Here is a 10,775-nt window from a genome sequence, read left to right on the forward strand (position 1 = left end):
TTGTTGAGAGCACATCAACATGCATCAACATGCTAAAAACAGCCTAATGATATCTCGTGGAGACAAAAAGCAACTACTTGAAGTAATATTTACTCATCTTGAACTAAAAAAAAAGAAAAAATCCCTCTTTGTAGATGCGCAGTAGTTGTTTGTTGCTAACTTTGTAGTTGGGTCATGTTGACTGGGCGTGTTCCAGACTTTCTGTTTTCTGAAAACAACTGCATTCAGGAAGTGAGGCTGATTACAGTAAAGTTGTGGGCTGTAAAACCAAAACGATGAGATGAAAGACACCAGAACACCATCGAAAAGGAACTTCAAAAAGGCAATATGTTTCTGAGTTTTTTTTTGTTTTTTTTCTTTCTTTTTTTCCTTTCATATCAACCACATTTTGCAGCACCTAGTCATCACTTGGATCTGTCGTTAATGACTTTAAATAACAATCCAGTGATTTTCAAAAAAGTTTCATGAAATTCAAAGGACATCGTGAAGTGCATGTTTTTGTACTTGCACTGTAAGTTTGGGAACTATATTGTTTTTTTAAAGAAAGAAAAATAAGAAGAGAGATTATTTACTCAAGTATTTTATTTGGTTGGCATTAAACATCTTTTGTGAGTCAGCAACACATCTCCAGACAACCTACTTATAATGCACTTTCAAAAAGCATATTTCTGTAGGATGATGCATCTGGCTCAAAAAAAAAAAAAAACTTTTATTGATCTGTATTGTAAACAATTTTTTGATGTCTGCCAATTAAAGTCAATTTAAGTCAAATCGGTCATTCTTTCACAAGGTTAGTTGCCATTTTAAGTTTTAAAGACTTTGCGTACTTGTGAAACATCATCAGTCGAGGCACAAGCACTGTTCCAATTCAAAGTACACATCAAGGCAGGTACGTTCCAGATGTCCAGATGTGTGCTTGCAACACAAATTTCATTGAGGATGCATCTGGGATAACCTGTGTGTGCTTAGGACAGCCCACTACCCCAGAGGAGAACGCTCATAACTTTAAGTTCTATTTTGAAATATTTTTTATTCTATTTCAGTTGATTCATCTTCCAGGTAGAGTATGCCAGACGTAGTTGCAAGCATCGCTCAGTCCATTTTTAAGCTTTCGGAATTTTTTGTGGAGTTTATTTGCGCAAATGTTAGTTTTGTCTGCGGCAACGTCTTTGATGTCAATAAGTAAGCTGCTATTTCAACTGCAGAATGAGCGTACATGCGTTCTTCCGTACTTGGAAGTCTGTACTTCAGAGTCGAACTTGTCCACACTTGCAAGTATACAAGAATGTTCCAAGCTTTCTTGCTATTGAGAAACAGTCTTTTTGACTTTAAATGCTGGAGGGTTCAAAATATACTTAAAAGTGCAATGTGTAACAAATTTAAAGATCAGAGACAGAAACATTTAATATATCCTCAAAAAATGTGCTTCTATCTAATAGTATCTAATTGCTTTACTAAAATATCTGCGTTGTTTTTATTCTCTTAGAAAGAACCATTTATATTTGCTGTAGGTCCACATACATGGCAGCTGCCATTTTTGTGCCACTTTTACTACGGTGTCTTTGAATGGACAAACATATATTAAACTGAGGTGCCACCTTTGTTTGATAGGAGCTAGATTACCATTTGAGACAAATAACGCCTTAGAAGGACCATATAAGAAGACACATACACAATGTTCAAGTAGGTACCTGTAGGGCCGTCCACCTGAGGCCACTGGATCCCCTCCCTGATAAAAACGGGTTTATGTCTGGAAGAACTTTGGCCACTGATGGCTTCTGTAAATTCACAACTTGCTATGCTCATCAAGATGTCAGTAATTCTTATACGATGTAACCTGAACTTCAATAACAAAACATCAGAGGTTCTTTGTTTGGGTCCCATAATTCTGCCTCTTCTATTGCTGCTAGTCTTGTCAATCTTTCAGATAAAACCATTCAAAATTCTTCAGCAATATTTTACTTTAACCTTAGTTTTGATGCTCAGGTCAAACTTGTAGGTCAGTCTTCTTCTTCCAGCTAAAATCAGCTCATTTCTTTCAATCTTAAGCGTTCTGCAGCTTTTGCCAATTTCACCTTGACTGGTGTAATTCACTGTGCTCTTGTATCAGTCAGGGCTCCTTTAGGTGACTTCAGTTTATTGAAAACTCTGCAGAAAGACTTGTTTTCAATTCAGAAAAGTACTTGCTTCCCTTCACTGGCTTCCTGTGAGATTTTGTGATTTCTAAATCTTCATGTTCACCTTCAAGTCTTAAATGTCCTTAACGTCGGTCTCAGATTTACTGACCCGGTATGTTTCCTCCTGACCACTGAGATCCACAGATCTATCCCTACATCACCGCTTGTGACAAAGGGAGATCATCCTTTTTCCATCAGAGCATTAACTAATGGAAATTTTTGCCTGCTGAGATCACGAGACAAGACATCTCTGATAGCTTTAAATCCTCCTTAAAACATTGCTTTTTCAGGGGGAATTTAGTATGGTCTGATAAATATATTCCATATTCTATGGTTGCTACTCTGGCTCCGTTGTTCCCTCTTTGCTGGGTTAGCAATTTGGGACTTTGTTGGGCTGATGAATAAATAATACCTTGTTATTCTTGTGGTTACTGCTGTTATGGCCCCACAATGTCACAGATGTGGGTGCAAACATAAAGTGTATCTGGTCTGGCAAGCATGCTAACATCTGTAGTTATATGTTGTTGATTTGCATGATTGTTTTGTTTATTGTACATAAAAACGAATGCATCTTTCACAGTAAGAGGTCAGCTGCTTTTATTGTTCACTGCATAAATTATATGAGATGAAATAAACCTTGTTCTGAGCAAAAAGCCATTCCTGGCTTTACTTTAATTAAAACAGCTTAATGCAAGTTAAAACAAGACTTCAACAAGCCAATTTTGAAAAATAAGGCAGACATTTTATAAAATTTTAGTACAATATTCTGCTTTTGCTAAAAAAAAATTTCACCTGAAAGAAACTATTTTGTAAAATGTAAAATAGTGTGCTTTGCTGCAAAGTTTGTGGATTTTACTCCTGAACTGGAACACATTTAGCAGGATGTCTAACTAAATTATTTTCAATTCATGAGAAAAATTGTGAAGAATTTTGAATAAAAGGGGTTAAACTTACAGTTTTATTTCTACAATGTATGAAATGAAGGTCTGTGGATCTATGGTCAAGTGAGAAATTAAATATGCTCATCAATTCAGAGGTTTGATAAAGAAAAAATAATAAAAATCTGCTCCTTCATCTCAGTGTCTTAAAATCGACTAAATAACTGCAAGGTGTCCAGGTCCAGTGGACAAGCACAAATCATTATCCCAACATCTCCACTTTGGTCTGTCTAAAGGACATTGTTCCAGATATTTTGTGGTGTGTTTCAATGCAGCTTTCTTATTTTTAGTGAGGTGAGGCTTTTTTCTGGCAGTCCATCCAAACAAGATAGCTTGTTTAGTCTTTTCTAATTGTTCTGTCATGAACATTAACATTTAACATGCTAACTGAAAGTCTGGAAAGTCTGACATGTAGGTCTTGGGGTTTTTGCAGGTTCTCTGCACGTTACATGAGTTTTTTTTTTTTTTTTTTTTTTTTTAACTTGTCCTGTCCAGCATCATAGCAGCAAAATGATAATCTGGTTGCTGTATCGTGCTGAACAAATTTGCTCTGCCGAGGGGAGGCCTATGGGTAAGGCTCCTCTTGATAATGTGATTAATTTATGTATTTATTTACTTTGAATCACGGAATCTATGTAATCTTGCTGGACCTGACCGGAGGGGACAGAAAAAGATGGAAAAAAGCGAAAAGAGCAAAAGGGAAAGAAGAAAGGAGACAAAAAGATCACAGACAGAAGGAAACGACCCTTCAATCCACACCATCACCAGACAACAAACTGTTACACCTGTACATGAACACACCAGAAAATTTCCTACAACTTTTACAAAAACAGAAACACACACACAGAAAAAATACTAGTCATTAAGAGTTTTTAAATAATAACCAAATCAAAAAGACATAACAGCGACCAGATACTAACTCACAGGAAAAATAAAAAAAAAAAAATTATCTCTTAGTATAAAACCCACTGGACAACTCGGTGACTGTGTCAGCATGCAGAGCATGAGAAACAAGGAGTGATCAGTGATGAAGAGTGGTGAGTGAGATCCCCAGCAAGAGCCCCCCACGGTCCCGGGGCACAGGCCCCAGTGGGTCAAGATCAGCAGCCGCCGGCCACCCAGGGCAGCCCAAGCGAAGGGCCCAGGGCCCCAGGAGCCCAGAGGCGGCCGCCCCACCCCCCAAAGGCAGAGGGCCCGCAACATGCCTAGGAGGACCAGCCCCCCCCTCAGACAGCCACCCGGTGTAGGCCAGCACACACCCCGATGTTCCAGCCGCACACCCCAGGAACCAGGGTGTTATCGGCCCCCTCCCCCCACTCCCCACCTACTTCAATCTGCACCCTATATAACCCCACACTCACACCCTCCCCCGCGCCGCACCCACAATAACTCACCACCACACAGTCACGCCACACACAACCCACCCACCATGCCCCGTGGGGGACACCCCAGGAGGACCACAGGACAGCGAGCCCCAAGCACCCCCCTTGACCCAACACCCACAGAGCCAGCAGCCCACCAGCGCAGCCACCACGGGACCCGGCCCCGGGGCAACCACCTCACCCCCCTCTGCACGTTACATTGGTTGACCTCAGAGTGAACTTGCTGGGACGTCCACATCTGGGATGATTGACAACTGATTTGAATGTTTTCCACGTTTTGTGACTAATATTTAACCTGTATAAAGATGCACTCTAAATAGTTTGGAAATGACTTTCTTGATTTACAGTAACAGCAGTTTCATTGTGCTCATTGCTGATGTCTTTCCTCCTTGGCACCGTGTGAAAACCAACATATTTCCAAAACATCTGCTTTTACAGATAATGATCAGTTAATCAAGTGAGTCTCATAAGCAGCACATGGCTGCTACTTTTCCTGTTAGCCGTGTGAAAGTGGTAAAGGTGCACATATGTTTTTCCACACACCACTTCTGCATTTTGGCTTCTGGTAAGTTCTTTTGTTTGTTTTTTACATTACTTCATGATAGTAAAGCTGCAGAATTCACATCTTAGTTTGTTTGTGTGTTTTCTTTAAATGACTAAATGAGATGTTTGAAAACCACACCACATAAAAGCGCCATCACTTTAAGATGCAGTATTTTTAATCACATATATATGTATATATATATATTCCATTTTTAGATCCGTTATTAAACTCACGGTTCTTAACCCACCTATGGTCAACAGACCCTAAAAACCTTCTGTACAGATGTTAAAGACACATGTTTAAATAAATGATGACATATTACATCATATCATGGAAAATTACAGCGTATGTCAGTTTTCTTTTTATTTGATTCTCATATAATCATTAGGTATCAAATTATTTTGGGGATAAAAAGAGAAATATAGTTTAATTTTCACTTTACATGGACACAACACTTAGATACACGCAGGACAACTTCCCCTGTACATCCACGCACACAAAGCAGAAACTCACCAATCCTGGGACTCTATCCAGCTGGCCAGTCCCTGTCGGATGTCCATGGGGAAATTATCATCATACAGATAGTCCACGTGCTCCAGGAGTCTCATCTCCAGCTGCTGAATCTGCTTCCACTGGCTCATGCTGCTTTGCGCCCAGGAAACGCAAACACTCGTTATTTATCACCAGATAATGCGCGCGAGGTGTCATCTCAGTAATGCCATTAATTACATTTAAAAATTATTTTATGTAATAACATCTTTGAAAGTTGGAGGCTGTCTTCATGTTTGTTACCTGAGATGTTTCCGCGCTGCTCCCTGCTTCATCCACCGCGTGCACTTGTTTCTGTCGATAACTTTCGGTTTGACTGCGTCTCAGTCCAGGAAGAGACTGTCTCAGGTACGCAGGAAACCCCCTCCCTCCTCCATTCAGCTGCTTTACAACTAAAACCTGTTTCTGAGCTTAGCTTATTTCTAAAGTTGTCCTGCTGAGTTTAGTTGAAGTTTGAAACTTTTCATTTCAAACTGTGAAACTCTGAAAGCAGAAATATGCACAGTAGAAATATTTGTTTATTTCAGGGTTATAAAAAGAAGGAACTTAGTGAGTTTTGTTAAAAATATACACTTGTGTATTTTTCTGAGTACAAGACATGGCCAGAGAGACTCTGAGGAGAGGAGGACATCTGTAAGACAAAACAGACTGTGATGAGACAGGGCTAAGGGAAGGAGACTGTCTTACCTGGTCACTCTCTCTATCATGAACACACCGGTAGAAAACTTCCTGCCTTTGTCCTGGTTCTACAGAACCTCCTGAGACTTTTCGTGAGTCTGAATGTAATGTTTTTCTTGTAAGTCTTTATTTTTCTTTTCTGTAATAAACTTTGTTAAATTGATTCATCCAGACTCTTGATAATTTATTTTTCTACTACATCCTATTGCTAATTACGCTGCATAAAAGGGAAATAAAATGAGACTGCAACAAATTTACACATGAAAATCAAGAACTATTAAATGCTGAAACTGTAATTTATTAATATATCTTTAGTATTCACACCCACAGCCTTTGCCTGGTGGATTTATATAAAAACAAATACAAATAGAAAACTTAATGAAAGGGTTATCTGTTGATCCTAATCTAAATCTGGAATAAAACACTTTCCCTTGTTATGAAGTTGTCCCCAAAAACAAACAAAGACAAATTCTAGGATATCTCATAACCAAGGATAAATGGAAGCAGCCAGTATGGAAGCACATTTGGGCAGTCTCAACTGACGCAGATATAATAGTTGTCTCTGAGACTTGGTTAAATAAGTCAATCCCAGATAATGACATACTCATAAAAGGTTACAATGTCTTCAGAACTGACCGGCTAAAAAGAGGGGGCGGTGTAGCCATTTTTGTTAAATCAAAGTACAAAGTAAATGTCATTTTGTCACAGTCATTGACAAAGAAATTTGAACTTTTAGCTCTTGATCTCGAGGTTTCTGATTCCCTACATATTACTGTAGTTGGCTGTTACAGAATGCCCTCGGCTGATAGCAGTGCTCTTTCTTCCTTGTTTGAACTGCTATCATCTTTGAATAACAAAGAAACTGTAATCATTGGGGACTTAAACTGGAATTGGCTCCAGCCGGTCTCAAATGATCTTAAATCATATTGTGATTCTTTAAATCTGTTTCAACTTGTAAATGCTCCCACAAGACCAAACCCAAAGTTTCCTGAAAAGTCTTCCTTGATAGACCTGATTCTGACTAACACACCTCAAAATACTCCCCAGCGGCTGTATTTGCTAATGATATTAGTGATCACTGTGTCATAGCAACCTCTCGGAACACAAAATTACCAAAAACCAAACCACACATTATTACAAAACGTAATACAAAACAGTTTTCTGAGCAAGGTTTTTTCCATGATCTCTATGAATTTGAATGGGACAGAATAACTATGATTAATGACATTGAATTTGCCTGGAGCTATTTTTACAGTGGATTTATAAAAATAATTAATAAGCACGCACCAATCAGGCACTATAACGTATCAATGCATGGTTTACTTCTCACCTGGCTGACCTGTTGCATGAACGTAATGTAGCATGGGCACGAGCAAGACAAACCGACAATGCTGTTGATTGGCTTACATTCAGGAAACTACGCAACAAATGTACAGTTGAAATAAGAAAGTCCAAGTCTGATCATTTTATTAAACAAACAACTGAAAACCTAAATAATCCATTAAAATTTTGGAAAACAATAAAGTCCCTATCCGACAATAGCTTAGGCGTTCAACTACCAACCAGCATAGTGAAAAACTCTCAAAGCATCACAGATAAGGACGAGATGTTGACATGTTTTAATGACCATTTTATTGCTTCTGGTTCTTTGTTCAGTTCCCTCAATCACTCACAGGACTTACACTTTCCCTCAGCAATAAATTATGAAGCCTCTAAACATAATTTTGTTTTTCAGCCGTTTACCATCTTTGAGGTATCACGTACCCTCAAGAAATTGGATATAACCAAAGCAGCAGGCCCTGATGGTCTAGAACCCTATTTCTTAAAACTCGCAGCAGATTTTATTGCTCTGTCATTGACATATATTTTTAACTTGTCCCTGGCCACAAATACAATTCCGCGAATCTGGAAATCAGCTCATGTTTTACCTCTGTTTAAGGGAGGTGACCCGACAGATTTGAACAACTACCGTCCAATATCAAAATTGTGTGTCCTGTCTAAAGTCCTGGAATCTTTAATAAACACGCAGCTTAAGAAATTCTTGACCACTGCAAATATTTTACCCACGTCCCAGTCTGGTTTTAGAAAGCGGCATAGCACAACAACTGCAGTTCTCAAAATTTTAAATGACATTATTGAATCGTTAGACAACAAACACTACTGTGCAGTACTCTTCATCGACCTCTCCAAAGCTTTCGATACAGTAGATCACTCTGTCCTTTACAAACGCTTCGTAACATTGGCATATCAGATCATACCGTATGTTGGTTTGAAAATTATCTGTCTGACAGATCGCAGTGTGTCAGGTTCCAGGAACAAAAATCCAATTTCTCAAAAGTAACCTCAGGTGTACCGCAGGGCTCTATCCTTGGACCACTTCTTTTTATTATTTATATTAGCTTTTTAGAAAGAAATATAAAAAATGCTAGTTTACACATGTATGCAGATGACACAGTTTTATACACCTCAGCACCTTCTCCTGAGCAAGCACAATCTCAACTTCAAATAGCTTTTAATCAATTACAAGAAACTTTTTACCACTTAAAACTGGTTTTAAACTCAGAAAAGACCAAATACATGCTTTTTACTAAATCCAGAGCAAATCTTCTACACTTACATCCCATTAAATCAAATGATGGTCAAATTGAACTAGTTACACAATATAAATACCTCGGTATTTTACTCGATAGTTGTTTATCATTTAAACCTCATGTTCAGAAACTAGTCCAAAGATTGAAATTGAAATTGGGCTTTTATTTTCGAATCAAATCTTGCTTATCTTTCGAAGGTAAAAAGAAACTTGTTTCTGCTACTTTTATGTCTGTTCTTGATTATGGGGATGTTATTTATACGAACGCTTCCTTTGATACTTTACATGCCTTGGATTCTGTTTATCATGGGGCATTGCGTTTTATAACGAATTCTAAGTCATTGACCCATCATTGTCTTTTGTATACTCGGGTGGGTTGGTCTTCCTTGTCATTCCGGAGAATGAAGCATTGGTATCTTTTAATTTATAAATCCATCCTTGGGCTGCTTCCCCCATACCTCAATAATCTCGTTGAGATGAGGAGTGATAGCAGCTATAGTCTGCGCTCTCAGGACTTGCTTCTGTTCTCTGTGCCCCGCGTTCGCACTGATCTGGGAAAAAAGGCTTTCAAGTTTGCTGCACCTTACCATTGGAATGACCTACAGAAAGACCTTAAACTAAAAGACTTAGTGTCACTCAACACTTTTAAGTCGTTCTTAACTGAATTTGAAACTAAATCTTTTGCCTGTAATTGTTTTAGTTAATTTTGTTTGTATTGATCTTGTATTGTATTTATTATGTGTGAATGTGTGGAAGTATGCTGCTGTAATCCATTGTTGTAACTGTGCTGCTCCTGCTTGGCCAGGACACTCTTGCAAAAGAGATTTTTAATCTCAATGAGTTTTTATCCTGGTTAAATAAAGGAATAATAAAAAAAAAAAAAAAAAAAAAAAAAAAAAATGACTGAGTATGAAAAGAGCGTCCCCGTCCTCTGGTCCGCTGAGGATGTCTCCCACAGGGCATGGTGGAGGGTTATGTGTGCTGTGGTTGTTTGATAGGGAGTGTTTATGGGCAGGGGAGGCTGTGAGTGTGGGGCTATAGGGGGTGGATAGGGGTTAATGGATGGGGTGGAGGGGCTGGCAAAGCAAATTTGTTCGGCACAACACAGCAACCAGACTATCGTTCAGCTTGCTAAGATGGTGGACAGGACAGGTTAAAAAAAAATTAAAAAAGAGCATCCCACAGTCTTTCAGAGGCTAAGATGTGGAAATCTTCACCAGTGTACATAAAAGCGAGAGAAACAGCTACAATTCAGTTTAGCTGTATTTATATAGCATATAATCTCACGGTACTTTTACAGACAGAGTCCAATTCAGTAAAGTTCATTGTCATCCAGTTCTAATCTATTTAAAACAAATCCATCATATGATCTAAATTAGCCCAACTTATAATAGTTGAGTTCATTTAAATCGATTCATACCTAGCTAGATATTACATAGATAAGAAAAACAACAGATTGCATAGAATCTTCTCTTTGATTTAATCCTCTATCCTGAACTGCAACAGCGGAAAGGAAAAATTTCCTTAAACAGGAAGAAAACTTCCAGCAGAACCAGGAAGGAAAACCTCCATCAGGAGCAGAACCAAGAAAAAGGACTGTCTACTGGACCAGATGGGGGTTAAAGAGGACAGGTTAGAGCTATTATTATTATTATTATTATTATTATTATTAGCAGTATATACTGTTGCTGCTACCATTATATACTAATATTATTACACTGTTACGTGTACTATTATTATATTATCATCTCACAAGTGCTCTTAAGTGTATCTATTCTATTTTTCTACTTTCAATATTTAATTTGACATTAATAGGGCAATATTTAGTTTGTGTATTTTTGTGTACTATACATTTCCCTATCTATCTATCTATCTATCTATCTATCTATCTATCTATCTATCTATCTATCTATCTAT

The 10,775-nt window shown here is 38.2% G+C and overlaps 1 protein-coding gene across 3 annotated transcripts in view; it reads right to left on the minus strand.

Moving 5' to 3' along the window:
- LOC121650097 (signal transducer and activator of transcription 4-like) overlaps window positions 1–5,955 on the minus strand; it is a 49,779-nt gene extending 43,824 nt beyond the window's left edge. The window contains exons 1-2 of one of the 3 annotated variants that reach the window (XM_042001407.1): window positions 5,834–5,955; window positions 5,555–5,683 (exon numbers count right to left, since the gene is read on the minus strand). In XM_042001407.1, the coding sequence (XP_041857341.1) occupies window positions 5,555–5,683; window positions 5,834–5,865 (161 nt within the window). In that variant the 5' untranslated portion in view covers window positions 5,866–5,955. Of the gene's footprint in view, window positions 1–5,554; window positions 5,687–5,833 lie in introns of all 3 variants that reach the window. The other 2 variants (XM_042001406.1, XM_042001405.1) reach the window with 2 other exon arrangements.
- Between the last annotated feature and the right edge of the window lie 4,820 nt (window positions 5,956–10,775).

This window comes from Melanotaenia boesemani, chromosome 12 (assembly GCF_017639745.1).
Source record: "Melanotaenia boesemani isolate fMelBoe1 chromosome 12, fMelBoe1.pri, whole genome shotgun sequence".
Taxonomy (NCBI): Eukaryota; Metazoa; Chordata; class Actinopteri; order Atheriniformes; family Melanotaeniidae; genus Melanotaenia; species Melanotaenia boesemani.